Raw genomic sequence first — 24,486 nt, 5'->3', positions numbered from 1 at the left:
AAATACATTGATACTAAATATAGTCCATACTTTTGATTTATGTTTATTATTTTAAAACCATTTGTCTTTTTTTCATTTGTCGTAGGTATTGTTAAACTTGTAAATTAAGATCAAATGAACAATAGTTTCTTAGGGAAACTGTTTAGCTTCTTTTTATCGTTCATTTAACACACGCAAACAGTAATATCAAACGTTCGACACCCTGTCCTTTCAATGATTAAATTGTCTTGTAGTACCATATAGCATTGGTGTTACATGAGTTATGAGATGTCGGTGATGCATGTAACCAAAATTAATTCTGAAAAGTGACGATTGGTTTCTCGGCATTTTTCGTCTTTACAGAATGTAAATCATCCTAATAGACAAAACACCCTTGTTTCAAGAAATACCCTACTTTTTCAATATTTTACCTTTGGCCAAAGGTCAAGTTCTGATCTATATGTGGGTAATTTTGATACAGCCACTGAAGCGACCTATGCATAAGAGTAACAATACAACAATTTATTTGAAAACTGGTCAATGCTAATGGTCATTCTTTGAATCCAAGGATACAAGGTTTAACTTAAGTTATAATTCAAAAAAGTGACAGACAACATAACCTGCTTTTGTCAGTCGGCATTTGTAGCAAAAAAATACTTTGGAAATGTATACGATGATTTTAAGCAGTGAATATAAGTTCAAGGTTTAATAAAATTGCGTCATTCTGATGTATCAACAACCGGCATGGTGTTGTCTTCATGTCTAACTCTTTTAGGATTTTTTTATACTGTTTCGATATACGAGTCTGATTTCCCTCGATCGGGACTCTTGTAGCAATACATCTTCATTTGTCGACTATGATTTTGACGAGGGGGACGGATGGTTGCTATATATTATTGTTTGAATATATTCAAAACAACCTAGTTTATATGTTTTGTATTGTTACAAAACGAAAATTCTTTCATTGGATAGGACCACATACATGTACACAAACTGTACATACGGACCATTTGATCGCAATAAAAAATGAAATAAAATGTGTGTCATTGATCGATTAGTTTCTTCTTTATATAACTTCCCTTATTAACTTACCATGAAATTTAATCACAAACACAATCGTCCATTGATGCAGAAATACAATAAATGAATTTACGCTTCCAATATAAATAATCAATCATATCAGATGATATATGTAGGTTTTAGGATTGTTAATTTGTTTTTTTCTTTCTGTCAAAATATTTAGCAACACACCAAACATCTTTAAAAACGGACTTTAAATCTATAAATAGTAGAATAATAAATTTATATGGCAGTCAGACTCAAACTGATATCTTACCAGTAGACTTAAAACCTTATATTCAGTGATGCAGAAATGACAAAAAACATTTCCGTCTTTTTTATTTGTTTCAATTAGTGGATAACTCAAAATACGTCATGCAACTACAATGATACGTTGGAAAACATCGGCGGATTTATCATCGACCCAACCATGTGGATCTGTTTCAAGGTTAACTATACAACACAATTCCTCACTAATTAATGGGAATACGAATTTTAACGATTTCATTAACACAAAGAACAATAACTTTTATGGAAATTTAACAGCAACAGATGTATGTACTGTGGTAAGTGGTTATTTAATCATTAACATTCAGAACCACCACACAATATGATAAAGGTACCGATTGTGTAACAACACAATTACTTATTTACCAGTATATACATAAATTATGGAATTTTTAATCGACAACATATTTGTCAAATGTGGTGGACGTGTTTTTTTCAAAAGAACGATCGGCATTCTAGTGGGAACAAACTGTGCATTCCCATTAATTGCTACAAGATTGAAGTCATCACTACAGACGTTTTATAGTCGCCATCATGAACTCGTGGGTTGTTATCTGCTCCATGAAAACTGATTTATTCAAAGGGCCATAGTTTTCCTTTTCTCGTGTGTCTATCCCGGACTTGACTTTTTATGAGCAACTCGGCGAGTGTTTTTAGAAAGCAGAGGACGCTTACTCTACTGGTGTCCCTGGTCATGCTCCCACTATATGGTGCGAGATGTATCAATTCTAAATTTGACCTATAATGAATCCGACCGGTCTTTGAAAGCCTTATTTTAGATACAAAAAGTATGCAGTATGCATGTATAGATTTGATATGATGAAGAGTGATTTAGGTACTATTGTGTAAATGATTGTGCTTACCATGTATGTCACAGGTCTTTTAAAGAAACGAACAACACTTTACCTAAACAATAAACCGTATTCAGCATCTAACTTTTGAAACTTGACGTCAATTTAACAGCAAATGTGGTAAATGTAAAAAAGCCATTGTGAAGTCATAAAAAGACATACTAACCTCATTATTTATGACTTATTTTACACTTATATTGACCACATTGTTGTGAAATCGATACCTGACATGCATGATTTTAGCTACTTTATATTCTTTGTTGTGTATGTCAGTTTTCCATGTCTGGTCTTTGTCCCTGGATTACATTCTTTTGATTACCGAAATTACCTTGATTCCCTTTATTACTCAATGAGTGAAAAAATGGTCCGATTGGGGCAGTTATTTTTATCGATTGGGTACGGTCTAACATGCTAACATGTAAATATTGTATTGCATAACTTCTATTTTTATGTATTTTTAAATCCGATTTCTCAATTATTAGATTGTCTTTTCATAGTCGACCAAGCAAGACAAGCATGATTTTTTAATAATTATTTATAACTTTAAGATGTTATTCAATTTCAAGTATGAAATGCAATATATACCGTTTTAAAGGAAGTAAAGAGCTGGCTTGGTTATTACTTCGCAGGTGTAAAAAAGGAGACCTTTCGGTTACATTTCTATTGAATAAACTGAATACAAAGTCATGAAAACATGACCGTAACAAAATAGTAAGTTAGTGGAAATGAAATAAAAAAATAGTATTTTGAAGGTCAAAAACTGACTAAATTTTACACTAGAAATCTCTGATGTAAAATTGCACTGAATGTCCATATTATGAAAAAGCACACTGAATAAACGATCAACTGATGATAAATCTGTGCTCTCGCTGACTACGATCGGATATAACTTTGATATCGGACGATTCGTTAACTTAATTTGGTATATATACATGTATCGATGATTCCAAGCTTTGAAGTGCTGTTTATGTCCTGAATGTTGTTCCCATGTGCGGTATGATACTCTCGCAGCGACGTAAGGTACTTCGTCTTACAGCAATTTCGAAAGTGGCTAAGAATTTTACTTTAGTTTTGTTTTTTTCTCATTCAACCTGTGAAATGTACAATGGTACAATGTTTATAGATGTATTGTGATCTGACGGTAACAGTAGACACGAGACTCGATGTACATACAGAAGACGTGACGGACGTTGGATTATTTAACCAACAATCACCTTTTTTATCTTTGAATATAGAATGACGATCAAGACTGTGATGACTGTGATAATGAAGAATTATCTGAAAAGGAAGTCATACTTACAAGCAATGATGAAAAAGAAAATATGTTTGAAAAAACACAAAACCAAACTGAAGAAAAACCGAGGCAGTATGCAAACTTGTCAATTTAAAACGTTATCCCCACATATATTCCAAAGCTATAACCGGAAACTGTTCGGTAAACAATTTGATGCAATGCAAATATTAATTAATTTGACCCCTGGCACAGTTTTGCATCCACAAATTGTTATGCGGGGCCTTATTTGATAAAAAAATTTCTTCTATTACTTCTATTTCATCATACACCACATTTGGTTATCTCAATCTGTCATTTAATATAGTCCTTAAAAAACTAACACTGTGTATTTTGACAGCCTACTACTAATTTCTAGTTGGTGGTTTCGTAAATAAATAGTTCAATTCAAAATGGACTACCATCATCAAAAGTAAAATAAATTGTAGATTCAAATTAAAGATCAAATTTAATATATTCGAGAAAAAATAAAAGGTTGTTTTCGACATTATTTTAGAAAAAGATTCCGAAGCTATATAGGCTTTTGGGAGATGGCGAACGAATAGAACACGGCTTGTTAGCAAAAAACCCAACTGCCAGAAAAGAGGTTGCATATCATGTTGTGTTGGCGAGTTCCAGATGCTGGAAATCGCAATTCATTTCAACTTTTAGTTCTCGTGATTCAGCTGAAACTTTTCGGCAACTTAAGATGACAAGTTCATATAAATATGGCAATAAAGACATAGCGGAAATCGACGTTGGAAGTTTGCCTGATGATGTTAAAATCATTGACCTAACCGAAGCCACCTTAAGACAACAATTTGAAGTCAAAAACGAGAAAATAAATACAAACTTTCATCATAAATATGCACAAAGTCACTCTGAGGTTTTATTGACTGGAAATGTACCATTTTCATGTCTAACACTACTGAAATTCACTGGTACTGTTCCAATATCTGATTCGGATTCGGATGCTTCCTTTGATTCTGACCGTGATTCTTACGATGATGACCATTGGTTTTGATATTTGCACTTATTTTTAACATGTTTATTTTTAAATTTACTTCCCAAGTACTTTTCCTATTTACGATTGAATTTTGAATACGAAGGAAAGTGCATTTTAAAATAAGACGATTTATATGGACTGCTTGAAGTAGAACTACATTGTTTCTCATTTTGTCATCGTAAAACGTGCATACAACTTTACATATGTATTTGTTAAGTTCTCACATATTCATATTTTCTTGGCATAAAAGTTCAAACATGTACAATAAGTGTTCAAAGGTGTAAAGGTTAACTATAAACGCAATACTAAGCTTAAATTAACTATAAAATATTGCCTTGTAAGCATGCAGTATTAGTAAAAACATTTCAGCGTTTGTATTTTAAGTCGTCCTACTAGAGATTCCCACTAAACTGACGAACAAATGGATGTACCGATATGGGTCATCTGTTTTGTTTTGTGGAATGACCATAATTACCGTATAAATAATGATCAAAGTAACGTTAAACTCATTTCTATTTTAATAGAATTATAATCAAAATGAATGTAATGCCTTTACAATCTGGGCCTTTTATTCATGCCACTGAAAATCGAGTTATAATTTCATACGTTCCTTTCGTTCGGTTATCAAGAAATATGTATCGCTGGTATTTTAACGGGGAGGAAACTTATAAATATCAATTGTCGCCCATAAAGTCTTCAGCTTTATTTACTTTTTTAAGGTTTTCTTGTAAAAAAACAATTCTTCTTTTTTATTATGTAATCAGAATATATGTATTGTGAATATTTGTGAATGTTTTTTTTTCTTTTTTTTTTCTGTGTAAAATATTTGCAAAAGCAACAAAGCATTTAAACATTATAAAGGCAAATAAAAAGTACTGAATAACACTTGTTATATAAATGAATTTCGAATTTAAGATATGGACTTCTTCATTGCTGTGAATTATTTCTAAATTCTTAGATGCAAGTACATTTCAGTCATTTTCCTTTTTTATGTAATGCGAAATTTAATTGGATTAGAATGCAGCCTATATGGTTTAGTGTATATCGGAGAAATGAAAGAAAGATTAAACGAAATAATGTGCGGTCATCGTTCGGGAAATAACACCACCAAATTCCCGACAGTTTATCAACATTTTAATCAAAAAGATCATTCAATCCTCTCTATGACAATTCGTATTTTAGAAAAAAATTACCATCCTACGAACAGTCCCGTTCTACGTAAAACCAATCGTAGGAAAAGGGAGGTGTACTGGATACGCAGACTAGGTACTGCAATACCTTACGGATGCAATGACAACATCAAACGAATAGGAAACCTTTCAAGCCAAAATAACAATAACATGAATATGGTGAATATGTTTGACAAAAATCCAAGACGGGAAAGGAGTCATGGCCATCGCCACTATACGTCACCTAAGTTACATAATGTCTCCATAGATGGTCTCCTTCCTTTGATAAAAAACCCTCTTGGACTTCATCACATTAAAACTAAACTTTATTCTATACCTCTCACACTACTACATTCCCTTTACAAAATAAGACTTGACACTCCTCTTTCTGACCCCACCTCATCATTATACAGACTTGTTGCCATCATTTTTTATATTGGGTTCCAAAGACTATTTAAACCAGTTTGTGTGAAAAGTCAAGATGAAGACAAACGATCATTTCCACTACATTTTTTCAACAAAGGTATAGATGCAATTAATTTGGCTAACATCCTCCATCAAAAAAACGTCATCAACAAAATTCCCCCATATTTCAAAGACAAATCCATACCAACTATTTCATATTCCTGTATTTCACCCATTGCATCAAAAATTTTCAGTTATAAAACATATAAAAGGCTATTGCCGAACTTCTCGATTGAGGATTCAAGGCTGAACCATCTTACTGTTCTTTCAAAAACTTTCCATTCAAATATGGTCCATCTGGCCATTCATTACGGGCGATTTAACCATCATCGAAAACGAATCTCTGTGTAATGAAGGTCCCAAGTACCGTGAAATACGCTCCATAAATTGGAACTATAACTTTCAAGTTCTTAAAGATGCCGTCAACGACTATGCAAGAAAATGGATAAAACGAGAACAAGAAGACACTGATTCTCTGTCAGAGCGACTAAAGGACGTGAAGTCTTTAATTTATAAACGAATGAAAGCTTTAAGTTGGTCAATGAGTGCCAAGGCTACATCAGTTTTCAAAGATCTCGATGTAGTAAAAACATTGTCTACTATACATGACAAATATGTTGACGTACCAGCAGACAAACCCAAAACAACATTGTTGTTGTCTGCAAAACGTTTTACATCCAATATATATTATCAGAGGTAGACGTAGAAAACAATAGCAGTGATAAGACCTATACTGCTACCACACTCTCCAAAGAAGAGATTGTGGAAAACCATAAATTTGTGCTATCCTTTTTTGGTCTATCTACCAAACACGATGACTATGATTTACCGTCTATGTACTGGATTCCTTAAATCACAAGAATCCATACAAACAACGTTTCATAGCTGGATCTGCAAAATGTACCTTCAAACCTCTTTCAAAACTTTTAACTTCTATACCCACAACTGTCAAAGAGGGTCTGCAGTCCTACCACAACAAATTCAAATTGAGTATATACACTGTATTACTCCACTTTGATAAAATTTCAATATTTTCGTACTCCCAGACCACTGTAAATGTTTTCGCAATTTACCATGTACGATAAAAACGGACATTGTTTCCATATAAACAATGCAATATTTTCTTCCGTTTGTTTAGACAAATAAAATGGTATCGCATCAATTAAAACCGATAAAATTATTTCAAAATAAAGTATTTTTACCAATAATTTTGGCATTTTTATTCTTCTTGAATGGAGAAAAAAATGTTCTCAGTGATCCATATACAACAAATATGGACATTTTTCACTTATTTTTTTTTCTTTTCATATTCAGAGCAGTGTCACATTAGTCAAGATTACTTTATTATCTTAAAATTGAGTATATGTTACCCCAATATTATGACATTTCAATACTTTTAAACTCCCAGATCAATGAAGATGTTTTCGCAATGTACCATGTATAATATACGCAATACAACATGGACATTTTCCATATAAAAAAATGCAACATTTACTTTTGTAGAGAAAAAAAGTGGTGTCGTATTACATAAAATGGCTAAATTACTTCTCAATAGTGTATGTTTAAGCAATACTTTCTGAGAATTTGATATATTTTTGTTCTCTTGGAATGAAGAAAATGTAATCTAAATGATCAATATACAACAACTATGGTCATTTTCCAGATATAAATTACTCTCTTTTAATATTCAGAGCAATTAAATGGTCTCGCACGAGACAAATATTCTCTTTTGTCTAAAAATTTAGCATAAATAACCCTAATTTCATGAACTTTAAAATCCAAATCAGAGAAAATGTTTTTGCAATGTACCATGAATAATTAAAATGGACATTTTTCTTATCAGCAATGTAATATTTTTTAGACAAATAAAATGGTATCACATTAGTTATTATAGTTAAATTATTTCAAAATAAAATATTTTACAAATACTTTATCAAATGTTGGTATTTCATTCTTGGAGAATGAAGAAAATGTGTTCCCAATAATTATTATACAACAACTATGGACATTTTTTTACATACAAAAAAACTTTCCTTTCATATTCAGAGCAAATATTTGGTATCGCATAAGTCACAAATACAATGTACACTATTATCTAAGAATTGAGTATCTTTTACACGGAGATTATGAAATTTCAAAATTTTCATACATCCAGACCAGTGAAAATGTTTTCCCAATTAGATGGTCTTCGGGCAATGAAGAAAATATGTTTCCAATGATCCATATGCGACAAATAATGACATTTTAATACAAATATCACTTTCTTGTCATATTCAGAGCAATAATTTGGTATCGCATAATTCAAAAGTTCTATATTCTTTAAGAATTAAGTATCTTTTACCCAAAATTCATGAAATTTCAATATTTTCATACTTCTTCACGAGTAAAATTAATTATGCAATTTACCATATATAATGCAAATGCTAAATTTACGTTTTTACACAAATAAGATCGTATCGCATGAGGTACAATCTAAGAATTGAGTATCTTTAACCCTAAATTTATAAAATCACAGTGTAGTAAAAATAATAATGCAATGTACCACGTATAATACAAATGAACATTTTTCATATCACAATGCAATATTTTTTTTTTCTGCTTTAGACAATTAGACGGAATCGCATTGGCAAAAAATAGCATAATTACTTAAAAATATAGTATTTTTTATCAATACTTTCTTAAATTTTAACATTCTTATTCTCCTGGAACATGGAAAATATGTTCACAATGATCCAAATTAAACAAAAGTGAATATTTTTCACATAAAAAATAGTATTTATTTCATATTATAACCGAAATGATGGTATTGTGAAAAAAAAACTTTATCAGTTGAAAGTTTGGGAATTTTACTTCGATTTTATGACATTTCAATATTCTCGTCGTCTAACTTCTTTTTTCCATATCTAATTATTTTTTTTCTTATTTTTATTCTTTAGACTACAATAGGAACACTTTTAATCTGGATAGTGAAGCCTCCCACAACTCTGAAATGTTCACATAATCCCCTTTCCAGGTACCCAAGAAAGTCACAAGAATATTTCTACACATCTCCGTAATTATCATTGGAGTATTTATTTTCCATATTCTGTTCAGGCTTCATTTGTATTGTAATTAAATCATGGTCACTAAAGGGAAAGTGTACGTTTTTGCAAGTAAAATAATAAGTAAATGTTCACTACTTACAAACATGTAATCGAGTACATACTTCGAAATACCCCTACTAAATGTATATTTCCTTTGATCGGATTATCTCTTCCTGAAAGTGTCGATAGTTTTATTATTAGTACCTGGTTAACTGCGCACCGAAATAGGGATTATATCAAATTTAAGGTCAAATGTACAATTAAAATCGTCAGTCAACACACATTGACTGTTAGGTTTTCCCAAGATGGGATGGTCAAACCACAAATGCTTACAAAAATAACCAAACCAGCTTACCGGTACCGGACGATTCCACTTAAGTACATTTTGGACCATCACAACCCATGACTATATGTATTTCCGACCATGACAATTATGATAATGCATTACAACATGTAACATGTAGGACAACATAAACTGTGTATCTTAACAAATTTATAATTTTGGAAGTTAATTTGTGACAGGACTGACAAGAATTCTAAAAGGTATTTCTTCGGAGCGTTAAAGGTGTCATTTTCCTCATATTTAATGGTATATGTTCGGAAACCTATAAGAACGTACGCGTTTTACTTTGATACAGCTTTACTTACGGAAAATCATATATTCCTACTCGGCCGTATAACTCATATAGTTTTATGAGTTTTATGCTGAGAAAGGATATCAGTTATGCGAAATATTCTATTAACATTTTACCATCTTCTGGTGATGTTAAACATATTTAGACGTTTATTTAATTTATTGTTATGTTTCGCATAGTTTTAACGATCCATCACCCCGTAAGAGTAATGTTGACTATTAGTTTGACTATTATTGAGACGATTATATATATATTGAAGTTAAGAACAGCCGTGTTGAAACAGGTAAGAGAAGTGTGACATAAGAATCTCTCCCCCCAAAAAAAGAAAACAAACAAACAAAAAAAAAACCAAACAAATACAAAAAGACAAAACAAAACAATACAAAACATAGACAAAAACAAAAAAAATCAAACAAAATAAACCCAAAGAAATAAAAATGCTAACATAATGTTCACATTTTGTCACAAAACTGATTGATAATATATAAATATTATATCCCAGAAAAAAAATATATCATTTGCATTCAGTTCTAAGCCGTTGGTGGTTTTGTCAACTATATATTAGCACCTATACACAAGTCTATATTACAATGTCTGTTGAAGGGATGTAGTCTTCAAATTCATGTATCTGTGAATTAATGAATGCAGCGATTCAGAAGCAGTATTGCTTTAGAATAGCTATTGTTTTTGACGTTCGTTATTGGTCAAGACATATTTCCCGAGTTGTTTATCTGAATTGGACTAGTAGGTGTTACTTCATAGACCATTGAAAACATATATAGACTTGTTCATTATACGTTCGAAGGTTGCATTCAACTCGAATACATATACATGGCATCGTACCAATGACCACAAGATACATATTCGCGTGTCATGAAATTGCTGATACCTCACTCTCTGTTGTAATTTTTCTTTACTGATAAATTTTAAAAAAAAAGAACAGTAACGACATGGTGTGTTGAAAAGGCGTTCAAATTATATCCTAAGCCCAGTTAAAAAACACTTGACCATACTTTTTCCAAATAAGATTGTACATATTTCGTATCTGATTTATTCTTTAGTTCTCTAAAGACTTGTGCACGCGATGTAGCCATAGATGTCACAGCGGTACAAGTTCGAGTCCCGCGGAAAGAACGACCAATAATTTGTATCGCCAATTTTGACTGTTCTAACATCGTTGGGATGTTTTCAGACCTATCTATACGTTTACATATCTTCCCTGTATCAATTTGATCCGATGGAGCAGTGTAGCGAATATTCACATTCTGAGACGTTGTATATACTATTTCTAGTAATGCATTGTTCAATATCAGTGCAAATGTAACATATTTGAATAATAATAAAACCTAGATAAAATTCAAAATAACCGCAAAACTGTCCTATGGAAGCCGATACCGGATTTATGATCCGGACTTAATTGATTTAATGAAGTTAGAATGTCATGCCTTTTAATAATTAAAGACATTAACTATAGTTAAATAGACTATTACACAATTGTTTTCTCTTTCCCAAAACGCAATGCCGGCAAAATAAAGGCCTTAACTTTACTTCCGTGAGTGCACAAATAAGTCTTTAATATAAGTTTTGTCAATATACACCTTGTCAAAAACGATTTATCATTATGAAGGTTTCCGTTTATCTCATTCTTGTTCTTACTAATTCATTAATAAATTACATATCTTTAACATTGCTGATTGAATGACCTATATTTCATTATGTGACGATATGTTTTTTAATCAATTTCTATGTTAAACATAATTGATTTCAAACCGAAACTAAATTAAAGTGTATAATGTCCAGCACGACAGAAAAAAAATCACCGTTTCGTTACCCTATGACATAACTAATGTGTTGTGATTTTAGAAATCCAAACACAAGTGCTGAAAGGATTTTGCTACTAATAAAAGGAAGGTTGACATTACGGAAGGACAAATCATAGCGTTTGTCGTGTATTTATATTTTTCATGATCTTTTTTTTTTAATCCATCGCTAAGAGTGGATCGAGCAATGATGCTGAGTAAATAGTGAATGTAGTGTATCTCAACTTTTTCTGGGTAGTTGTGATGTATTAAATCCCAAAATGTAGGAATTTTTATAGAAAAAAAAACGTTATTTTATTAGAACAAATATATGTTGTTTGAAAGTATAGCTCAGCAAGTAAGACACTTTGTTCCTACAACAATGCCGTCTGTCCGATGACAAACGTACACTACCCTGAAAAAATATGATTGATGGATTGTTGAGATTTAACGGCCGCGCAGCAATATTTCAGCTATACGCTGGAGATGAACATGGAATGTGTGATAAAATGAACATGGAATGATGATGAAATTAAAAAAAAAATGGAATGGGACACAAGGAAATGAAGTCGACAAATTTGATTGCCACAGGAAATAGGGAGAGGTTGGCAATTTACCCTCGTGTTCCTACTCCGATAAAATACCCAAGAAGGGTTCTTTAACGTGTGAGGAACGTACGTGGCAACCGTCCCAACACGTTGCACAACTATGGTTTGCACTCAGATTTGGCCTGACGACCGGCAGCATGGAATATGCCAGTGTTATCTATTCCACCCATACAACCCAGTTGATCTGTAGACAGAGGGCCCAAACCCCCGGCCAGGGTTCTGAGGAATATTTAGTCGCCTTTTACGTCAAGTTAAGCGCTGCTGTGGGTCTTTTCTTTTTGTTACACGGACCCCCACGGGCCACACTGAAAAATATATTGTCGATCTGAAAACTATTTTTTTTTACAACATCAATTTCGGGATAAAGACGATGCAGAATCGTTTTACAAATTATCGATAATCTCTACCAAGTATTACGCATTTTTTTCTACAATGTTTTGTACTAAATCTGCTGGTACAACAAAATACCTGTCATGTATAGTAGACAATGTTTAACCTATGTCGGAATCTGTGGAAACTGGCGTAGCATTGACTCTCATGAACCTTCTTAAAACTACAAAAAAACGTTTGGCATAACTTAGGTACTTTCAGATTGAATAAATCATTTGTGTAACAAAATCAAAACAAATTGATTTGTTCACAAATGCGTGACCTTGTAACAACTTTACCAAAGACGTATTAAAAAAACATTTTTCATTACCTAAAAAAGCAACAAAAGATAATGTTACGAACGAATTGACTTGCTTATTAAAATACAGTACATAATTTGTAATCTAGCGGTATATAACGTCTAAATAAATAACATTATCCACATGCATCTAACAATAACAAGGATGTTGTAACAGTTTTCCGTTAGCTTCAAAATCTACATTTTTTTATTCTAATATATTTTTATCTTTTAGAAAATTTCTAATACATTTTCGTGTCACTTTGTAGGCGTGTACTTGTAAAATTCAAGGACATTAAATTACAAAACCCTTAGCGATTTAAACGTTTGAATAGAAATCTTGACCAAGAATGTTAACGTATATATATATATTTATTTCTAGCGATTGCATAAAGCTACACTTGATACAAGCATAAAAAGATATCACTCTTATGAATCCGATGATGAAGAGACTTCTGATGAAAGCTTAGGCAATGATAATGACGAAATCGTAAACGCAGTAGTTGAGTTTAGCCGACAGGTAAAATAAATGGCTTTATTTGTGCACTTTTAAATGTACTTAAAAAGAAACAAATCGAAATATGTTCTATACAAATACATATTCTGATAAAAATATACGTTGCTGCTATTCGTTATCAATATATTAAAGTTTATTGTTACCTAAAAATCAACCTAGATAGGTTAGTTTTTAGCTTTTGACGGTACACATTTACATTAAAAAAAGTAGACAGAGTAATCAAGGAACCACGATTCCAGTGTAAATCAAAAGAATGTAATCCGGGGACAAAGACCAAACAGGGAAAAAATAAAAACACAACAAATAACATAAAGTAACTAAAATAATACATACAAAGTACAAAAAATAAATGAACAACTCGGACTCCACTAAAAACTGGTGAACATGAACCTGGTGCAACGGTAGGGTAAATACACAAAAAACACATACACTTTGATAATATAATACATAGCTGCTTACAACAGAACAATTCAAGTATAATATACCTTAGTTTTTTTGCAAATTTCTTCAAAGTATTTTTTTTAATGTAGAGTATTTCATTTACATACATACGTAATTTTTTATTTACAGGGAAAATTGGAATATGAAAAACTTTACAGATTATTGCGAGAAAATGAATCACTACACAGTGACTTACAACCAAAAAATCCCTATTCAAGCGTTGATGTTGTCAACCATGTCGCCAGAGGAAGTAGAGGAGTGGAGTCTAAATACATTTCAACATGCACAAATGTATACTCAGCTCAGAATCTACTCAGTTTGAAAAAGAGGAGTATGCAGAGATATGGAACGCATCAAATTGTAGAGATAAATGTGCGAAAATTGCCATATTCGGTTGACCTTATTGACTTGACATCACGTGAGAAGCGACAGACACACATTCAATATTATCATGACTATGATACTATTAATAAATTTCATCGTTTTGCAAGTCAGTTTGGCGAGGTTTTACTTGTAGGTTCCGTGCCATCAAACTGCATTCGACCTGTAAACTGAGAACATTTTATGGAAAAAATAGGGTGTTTTTGATGTATATTTTTTTGGAAAGTGAATGTTTTCAGGAGATACTTTCAACACGTTTATACGTATTATTGACTCCAATATTGAAACTGAAATGATAGGCATGCGCGAGAAGAGAAGACAAAAAATTTGTAGCAATAAATCAAGATTTGTGGGATTTGTCTTAAAACACTCTCTTTATGTAAAGCACATGTTATGATCTATTCAAATGATCGAATTCTTCTATACCTCATAGGAAATTTCAAAAAAAATGTAACGAAGCATCTGTGTTGTTTATTCATTTGATTAAGGTACTACAATCCGTACAGAGTACTAATATCATATTTGTTATTTTTTTATCAAACGATGTTAAAAACCTATCAAAATAAATAAATATATCATACGTATAATGCTATTCAGTTATTTCGTTTAACTTAACAAGATCTTCAAAGACTGGTTCAAAATCACTGTGTGTTAGAGACTTGATTCCGAGGGTACAATAGGAACAAATTGTGCTTCTCTACTTGCTGGCCTATTCCTTAACTCTTATAAGGCTGACTTTATAGTTGATTTGATCAAAAAGAAGGAACATCGTTTAGCTAGATCTTTTAATTTAAGTTTCCGCTATATAGATGACGTATTATCCTTAAACAATCCTAGTTGTTTCGGGCATTTGATACGTCGCATCTGCCTCCAACGAATTTGAGAAAAAGGATACTACAGACACAGTGAAGTCAGCCTCATATCTTGACCTACACTTAGAGATCTGTGCTAAAGGAAAACTATATACCAAACTATAGGAGAACGCAATGAATTTTCATTCAAATTTGTTCAACCTTGCTTTTATCTATGGCAACATCCCTATAGCTCATGCGTATCACAACCCATACGTTGTGCCAGAGAATGCCGTTAGTACGCAGACCTTTTATATCCTGCTAGACTATTTACACTAAGGCTTTTTGAACAGAGTTATGTTGCTAGAAGATTGACGTCACCATAACAGGGGTGTAATGTCGACAACATGAACTCGTGAATCGTTATGGTGTATCTCTCTGCACCATAAAAACTGATATGTTCAATGTGTCATACTTTCCTTTCCTCTTTTGTTTACCCCGGACTGAATTTTTATGAACAACTCGGCGGGTGTTTCTAGAGAAGCCGAGGACGTTGACCCTACTGTTACACTTGGTCCATGCTCCCAGTTTTTAGTGGAGTCCAAGTTGGTCATGTACTTTTGTTACTTGGTATGCATTATATTGATTATAGCGTGTTGTTTTTTTTGTTTTTTGTTTTCGTTTGTTTTTGTTTTTTTGTTGTCGTTCTTTGTATGTATGTTTGTTTGTTTATTATTATTTTTTTTCGCTGAGTTTTTCCATGTCTGTCTTTTTACCTTCAAACATGTATTATTCTTATGATTTTCGCTGGAATATTGGTTTCCTTGATTACTCTTCCAAATAAAGGTACATATATAGGCCCGATTTACCAACTAAATGGGATGTTTCGTTTACAATAATAGTCAATCAGTGAGTATCTAATCATCGAGCATTCACGAACTTAGGTAAACCAAAAACTAAAAACTGTGTTTCCGCTAGAATCTTGGTTCTCTTAATTATCTTTTCTAATTATAAATTCCTTGAGACGTTAAGGTTTCCTGCACGCACGATACATAAACGCTGTCCAAAACGCACGATAAACAAACTCTCCCAGCGTGCGTATAAACGCAAGAAAAAAGAACGCTCGTAGAGTGTGTTTAATCGCGCGATACACGAACCCTCACATCATGCGTTTAAACCAAAGCGCCTCATGTGCGTTTAAACAAAAGCTTCAATCGTGCGTTTATCGTGCGTTTCAACGAATGCAAAACGCTGTATAAACGAACGATAAACGATGAAAGAACGCTAAAATGGTAAACGTGAACGTTTCCAGGAGTGTAGTTAGATCATGAATTGTCCCATTATCAAATAGGGTTTTGAACCCTTTTGTAGAGCTTATAGAAACTTTTTGTATCGCGCTAGAATTATAACAAATTGGCTTCTGGATCGGGATTATGTTGCTGCAAGATTGAAGTCATCACTACAGAAGTTTTATGGTCGTCATCATGAACTCTGAACTCGTCAATCGTTACGGTGTATCCATCTGCTCCATGAAAACTGATTTGTTCAACGTGTCATAGATTTCCTTTCTTATTTCATCTACCCCGGATTTTACTTTTTTTATGAGCAACCCGGCGATTGTTTCTAGAAAAGCAGAGGGCCATTACCCTACCGGCGCACCTGGACCATACTTCCAGTTTTTAGTTGAGTCCGAGTTGCTCATTTGCTTTGTTACTTTGATTTTAGTTACTTTATGTTCTTTGTTGTGTATGTTTGTTTCCATGTCTGTGTTTTGTCCCTGGATTACATTCTTTTGATTACCGCTATAACCTTGGTTCCCTGGATTACTCTTTCTAGCAAATTAATGAACTGCTGCACTCGATAAATACACACGATTCAAAATACAGGCGCAAGTTATCGAAACTTATTTTTCTATTATACGTTTTTATTTTTTTTTTCAATACTTTTCAATTAGATAAATGTTTAAAATGTGCACTATAATAACTCTAATCGAATTTTATTCACCCTCTATACTTTATACTCTATAGGTTTCAATCAATATTATAGGTATGGAATAAGAGAGTCTGTATGAACAGAACATTCGTCTAAAATTAGACATATTTGTATGGATTACATAATTTGTAGAGAACATCAATATATGATTTCATTCAAGAGTGTGTTTGTTGTGTTTTAAAATTTTCAAATTGAGTCATTCTTGCACAAACATAAAGGATTCGTATATATATATCCGTGTATCCTGTGGACTATAGTAATAATTAACTTATTCGAAATGGCTAAATTGTTTCGATTCTTATTTCCATGTTGCTATCGTGACAACAAACAAAACAAAAAAAAGATAACGGGTCAGTTATCTATATGATGTTTACAGCTATAAAGTTAACCGATCTGAAGATTCTGATAACTTTTCAGATGACGATTCTCTAGATGAGAGATCAGAGGAACAGGTAAATACCTTATTTCAAATATTAAAAATCAATAATGTACACATTTAAAATCAGTATAACAAATGGCAATATCAGGGTAAAAACTGGACATCTGGAAAACCACTGCGATGGTCCTGATTTGGTACAGGCATTTCAGAATAAAAGGAGGGTTAAACCAGGTTTTATAGCGCTTAACATCTATTACGGATCATTATTTCTGGTATATTTCAACACAAATTGGTGGCATCAAATTGCCACCAGCCAAAATCTGTCAATTCAGTAGTCAAAACTATAAAGATGATAAGAACAATAAATAAGTGAATTTAAAAGGAACTAAATATTTCAGAGAAGCATAAAATTAAACACATTAGTCGAAACGTTACATTACCAAAACCGAAGATGTCACAGAGCGGTAATTTCTGGTAAATCAAAGCCAAATACGCAAATAACAACATGAATAAACTAACGCCACAAAGAACTAAAAGGTATACAGAAAAATGACAGAAACAAACATTTATGATAACCGTCGTTTGATTACGTTTATGATGACTTGGAGGATGCAGCAGTTCCTAATATGTTTTATACCCCGTCGGGCCGATACTAGTAATTCATATTTGAAGTCCAGTGGAAGAAGAAGAATATCTATGACTGATGGTGTTAAATTTAAAATGAACCCTGGATACATATCAATTGTGACAATATAAGAACATTAGGAATGACTGCCTTAACAATATTGACAACATATTCTTGTCCAAGTTCATATGCAGCCTTTGTCTAAGCCGTGGAATTCTACGTAGAACAACGGGGAAAATTTGAGCAAATTGAATGAGTAGATTTATATGCTTGAACCCCGTGCAGGTCCGGGTGTCAAAAGAATAGGCCTGCAGCAGCGCTAAGCTTGTCGTAAAAGGCGACTAAATAGTGCTCAGAAACCTAGCCGGGGACTAGGCACTCTGCCCACAGAGCAACTGGGATGTGTGCCCCAGGTGGTGGAATGGGGTACCCCTGGCATGTTACATGCTGGGGTTGTCAGGCTATAATACGGAAAACCTGACCGCAAACGATAGTGGTGCACCGTGTTGGGAAAGATGCCATGTTCCTCGCACGTTAAAGAACCCTGCTGTGGTATTCGATAGGAGTATGAACCTTTGCGCTCCGCCGCAGGAGGCTAAATTGCCCGACCTTACCCATCCCCCCTTTTTCTAGTGGCAATCAAAATTTGTCGACTCTATTATCCTTGTGACCCATCCTTTTTTTTACCATTTCATGTTCATTTTATCATCCATTTCATGTTCATTGTCGGAATATAGCTGAAATATTGCTGCTCGGACGTTAAACCCCAACAAACAAACAAACAAACATATATGCTTTAAAGAATAATTAAAAGATCAAATAGTCGCTTTTGATGTAGGAATTACTTTTATTTACTTAAGAATAATTGACTTGACATCACTCAGAAAACGACAGAAATACATTAAAAGTTATTATGGCATGAATACTGTTCACAAGTTCCATCGGTATGCGAACCAGTTTAACGAAGTTTTATTGTTTGGGAATATACCTTCGCGTTGTATTCAGGTCGTAAATTAACATTTGGAATGAGTTATTATCATTCAATGTGGGATTCACTGACCATAATGGATATACTTGGATTCAAATTTACTTTGAATAGGTTTCTGATACCATATTTCGTAGGTGAATCAGACACTTTCGCCCTGTTAAAAATACCTATTGTTCCTACTGAGACAAAAATGTAAAGAACATCTCTAGCAAAGCAAAATATGCAACACATAATTCATACTGAAACGTCAAACATCTGATAGGGTTATAAATCTTTCTTTCCACTATCTAAGAAAGAGGCATCTTTACTATATAAGGGCCTTAAATCTGCCAATGATACCAACTTGATTGAGGAACTCGACAACTTTGACAGAAATTTGAGGATCACGAAGTCGTCGGCTTTACGGTGAGTGAATGAGAGGAAAATGAGCGCAATTCAGAGAATGATTTAGGAGGAAACGTAGGTGGGTATCCCAAAAGAGCAAGAACGTAACTTTAGAATTTATACAGATTATTGAAAATCTGACATGATTAGAACTATTAGAGAGAACATGGACAGTCATGAAATTTTGACAACAAGTGAGCTCACGGATTTGCCAGACCTATACCACTAAAGAAAATACAATAAAGCCTTCAGAAAAAGACACTGCAAAGACAGATCGGCTGACCTTCAGAAGGAGGAGAATTAACTGAAAGGCGATCGTTTTGATACTAAACAAATCATAGTCCTCACTCAATATTTGCTGACGAAATTAAAACTGATTGTACGAACATGAACACATTAACTTTACTATATGAAACCATGGACGATTATTTCTACTTCAAAAGCCCAACTTCTATACAATCTAGGTATGCTCTACAGAAAAGAGTTCGGAATTCGTGGACTTCCATCCACACAAACATGTTGCATAATACACTTCCTTCATAAAATATACAACCGATTATTAAAACAAATAATCATAAAATAAAATACAGGCTTTGAATCCTCTACCTCCAAAAACGACCTAAGACACTATTGAAGTTACCTCACTATGTACAAATAATCCTCATTCTGATGACAGAGAAGGGTTGGATCTTCGGAAGTTTAAACGTCCACCTAGTGACCTCCTAGTCACATTGTTCTCAACGGTTCTAAATAAACAATTCTACTTTTAAAGGAGACAATTATTTAAAAATGAATGGCAAAGCTATGAGCACCTAAATGGCTCCATCTGATGCCAACATTTTCATGGAAAAATTAGAAAAAGAACTTGAATCGTTCAAGTCATCGTGGATGATTTTGCTTATTGCATATAACTGAAATCAATGAGATTCATAGATCTAGGTATATTGCCTGAAAGGGACAATTTATTGCCACATTTCAGTAGACTCGTTGTTCTTTTTTTTGTTTTGTTTGATTTAATAGTTTGAATTATATTGCCCTTTCATAGGATAATTGACCTTGTAAATAATCTTGAAATTAACAAAAAGACTAATCAGGAAAACGATATATATATACATACACTTTCAAAACCAACATTATCCATTCTAACAGATGTAACGAATAAAGAATTTATGTTTCACTTTTAATTTCTCAACAATACAACTTTCTTACTCGACCACTTGATAAGCTGTTGTGAAATAAGAAGCAAACACAAATTGACCACATAGATTTAAATATCAAACACCTCACTTAAAAAGGCAAAACAAATACCAGTTTACAAAGACACAAAAAGCAATACAAAGAGCATTCGAAACTGAAAAGAGTACTTACACCGATTTACGAATGTGCATCTACTCATTTAACTACTGTCTCTCCTTGAAAATTGTATCTAAAATCAATGAAAAATGCTCTTTTAGATTTGTTCACGATTCGTGTTAACATAGGAATTAATCAATACTACAAAATGTGATTTCAGCTATTACCACTCAATGGAAGATTGATAGTTTATAATGTTTTTGGCATTTTACTACGTAAGATATAATATACGGGATACAGAATGATAATTTCGTTTGTAGAAAGGAATTTGAATTCGGGATATGGCTTGTTCACATCAATTTTAAAAGTGGTGTATGTCGTGTATGATCTGATGTAAAGTTAAACAATATGCAAGGCGAAGAGAAATAAATGTAGAATTTTAGTTACTTTATGTTCTTTACAATACAAGGAAGAAGTTCGGTGACCCCCAGCCCCATTTATTTTGAAATATGAAATAATGTTAAATAAGTATTCATTGCAAAAACTTTAAGAAATTTATTTCTCCAGTTGTTTTTAGCAAGCAAAGCTGTGAAAATCCCCAACAAAATCTATATTTAATATGCTATAAAAAATCTCTTTTATTACGGCTAAATTATCTCGAAGTTCTGTGCCCTATATATTTTGTTCTTTAAGATTTTCGTTCAAAGTTGTCTTCGAAGAAAGAAATCTATCTACTTGATGATTTAAATATGATGTAGCCTAAATGCCAGGAAATCCTTGGACAATCCTTGAAACTCAAAGAAATCAACAACAGAGTTAATGCATGCAAATGGTATCCCATTTAGCTCCTAATAATGTTACTTACGTTGATAAAAAATAATAAGTGATCAAGAGCGTTCTGAAGATGACAGTATATTATGGGTTGACAGGTGTCTCTCGTTTATTCAGTACTTTTTGCTCGAAGGTCGAAATTATGGGCCCATTTTCTGTGTTTTATTACGTATTAAGTTAACGACTGTCTTAAGTGTAACAGTACATGAGCATTTTGATTGATGTCAACATTTCTATGTTGATAGCAATTTCTTCATACATTTTACATCGTTCCAAAAGAAAAAAAAACAACATATTTTTACCTCGTGGCAAACAAACCTAATACTCAGAATAAAGATCGTTACACATACTAAACTGTGAAATGTTTACCGTACGTATTTGCATATAGAGGTGGGATTTACTGCTACGTGAGTAATGAAACATCAAGTAAACTTCATGAACAGATATTTCTATGTATTCATTAGTGATATACATTACAATAATCATCTGCTTCATTTACACCAAATATTTTGTTCATTATATTTCTGGTTTTACATTTTGAGCTGATGGAAATTATTTCTTCTGATATTGGTTAGCATATAACAACGGAACATTTCATAAAGTTAATATCTTAACTGATACTTGAAAATGTGATACAGTCCTTTTGTTTTCATCTGAAGGTAATACGAAAGCTTTGTATCGTACTAAGATTTTTCTTACGGTGCTAAGTCTGAGTAAAAATGAAACTAGAAGGACTCCTTGCCACAGAGAGGACGCTTATCCTACCGATGCACATAGTCCATGATCCCAGTTTTTAGTTGAGTCCGAGTTGCTCATTTGCTTTTGTTACTTTGTATGTATGATTTTATTTACTCGTTGTACTTTGTTGTGTGTGTCTGTTTTCCATATCTGTTTTTTGTCCCTGGATTACATTTTTTTTGTTACCGCTATAACCTTGATTCCCTTGATTATTCTTTGAATACACTTTTCTGCTAAATACAGTTGGTCACTCTACTTGTTACTCTGAATACTTCATGGAAAGCTACAGCGAACATACACAGTAACTTGGTCAACCAAAACATAATATAAAAAGCACTATGAATTATCAAAAAGTCACTTTCGTTTAAAAATGTAATTGAAATACTAATAAAGCAGTAATGTTGGAAAAATAAAACCATTATGAAGATACTTATGACTGTATTTTATCAATGCTATAAAGTGTCAAGAAAATCAATAGTCTTCTTCTGTTTATAGTCCTATATATCATATAGAAATTACACTGTGTGTTGACTTACGATTTTCCAAAAACAAAAATTTTTAGTTTTAGTTTCGGTTTGAAATCAATAATGGTTTACACAAGAAATTGATCAATAAAACATATTATCACATAATGAAACATAGTTCATTTATTCACCAACGTAAAAAATATGCTATTCATTAATGAATTAGTTAAAACAAGAATGAGATAAACAGAAGCCTTTAGAATGACTAATGAATTAAATCGTTTTTCACAAGATGTACGATGACAAAAACTTATTTGTGCACTAACAGAAGTAAATGCCTTTCATCACCAGGCAGTGCGTTTCCGCAAACAAATCAAGTGTTTAAATGTCTACTTTACCTTAAAAATACGGCCTCCTTTTTATCAGACGGCAGAACATTTTAACAACAAATTAAAAATTTTAACTTCATATATGGAAATTGATAAACCTGTATACAGATTTAAATTTCATCATTTATTGACAAGTCCGGATCATAAATCGGTTTTCATATTACATGTTTTAGGTAATTTTTGCGGATAAATTATTTATTTTTTTTATCTTTATTTTCTTTTTGTTCACACATCTTATATTTGCACTGTTACATTGAACAACATATTACTATTCTAAGTTTTTTTCCTTTACAAGAAACTTAATTGAAATGGTACACTAAATTTGTGTGCAATTAAAATAAAATGTACTTATGACAAGAATTAATAGTAAATACTTCTTCTACTGATGTAAAGTTAGGGGCTTTGCCTTATTTAAGTGGCATGTCGTTTCAGTACCAAATCAGTGCTTAAAGGTCTTAAAGTTTAGGCCTCGGTTTTATTTGAAGGCCTGATGTTTTACTAACAAATTCAATAATTAAATTTTATATATGACAAATAAGAAACATTGATGCAGATTTAAACTTTCATCATTACAGACCCTCTTGCTTTCCGTTTAGTAATTAAAGTTAATCAAAATAAGTCCGGATCGTAAATCCGATACCGATGTTCATAGTATGAAAAGGTAAATTCTGCAGATAATTTTAGTTCTTTGTCGCGATCCATTCCTCTTTCGTCTACCCCGGACTTAGCTTTTTATGGGCAACTCAGCTAATGTTTACCATACCAATTCACCTGGTCCATGCTCTTAGTATTTTGTTGAGTCCGAACTGTTATTTACTTTTATTGCTTTGAACGTATTATTTTGGTTATTTTATGTTCTTTATTGTGTGTGTCCGTTTTCCCTGTCTTGTTTTTGTACCTGCGGGTAATCATTATTCTGATTTCCACTAGAATCTTGGTTTCCTTGATTACTCTTTCACACAACTGTGTTCATAACTCTGCTGGTGGATTTTATCCCCGTAAAATAATTTATGTTTTTAACAAGAGGAGTAAAAGAAAAAAACAAAAACTGGTTTGGACGTCGCCCCGGCCAGTGTGGGTTTAAAGGTCATGAAAAACGTTCATTTCATCCAGTACCATTTGTCAACAAATGCATAGATGCATTTGTATAATATTATAACATGCAAATATAGTCCGTTTCAGTTGCGTCATTACAAGAGATTTAAACAGCGTGGAAAAAAAAGAATTGGATAAAACGAGAACAAAAAGACATTTGTTCTCTGTCAGATTGGGTAAAGCCTGTGAGGTCTTTAATTTTGAAACATATGGAAGTTTTAAGTTGTACTCCATGGAACATTCAAACTAACTGTTGTTCCAATTGGTCTAGTAGTGTCAGAGTAGATGAGTTTTGAAAA

At 32.7% G+C, this 24,486-nt stretch overlaps 1 protein-coding gene and 1 long non-coding RNA gene across 2 annotated transcripts in view; one reads left to right on the top strand and one right to left on the bottom strand.

Moving 5' to 3' along the window:
• LOC148620092 (uncharacterized) overlaps window positions 1-23,291 on the bottom strand; it is a 47,867-nt gene extending 24,576 nt beyond the window's left edge. The window contains exons 1-2 of the long non-coding RNA XR_015921721.1: window positions 23,102-23,291; window positions 20,746-20,803 (exon numbers count right to left, since the gene is read on the bottom strand). This is a non-coding gene — a long non-coding RNA (uncharacterized LOC148620092). The remainder of the gene's footprint in view (window positions 1-20,745; window positions 20,804-23,101) is intronic.
• LOC148620093 (uncharacterized) lies at window positions 1,252-14,805 on the top strand. The gene is made up of 3 exons (XM_088580673.1): window positions 1,252-1,604; window positions 13,262-13,399; window positions 13,967-14,805. Exons 1-3 carry the CDS (start codon window positions 1,425-1,427, stop codon window positions 14,390-14,392), a joined length of 744 nt encoding a protein of 247 aa, XP_088436799.1. The 5' UTR covers window positions 1,252-1,424; the 3' UTR covers window positions 14,393-14,805.
• Window positions 23,292-24,486: the final 1,195 nt, after the last annotated feature.

This window comes from Perna viridis, chromosome 4 (assembly GCF_037379345.1).
Source record: "Perna viridis isolate PV_CMFRI_1.1 ecotype Kerala chromosome 4, ASM3737934v1, whole genome shotgun sequence".
In the NCBI taxonomy this organism is placed as follows: domain Eukaryota; kingdom Metazoa; phylum Mollusca; class Bivalvia; order Mytilida; family Mytilidae; genus Perna; species Perna viridis.
This window is presented reverse-complemented; position numbering and strand designations above follow the sequence as displayed.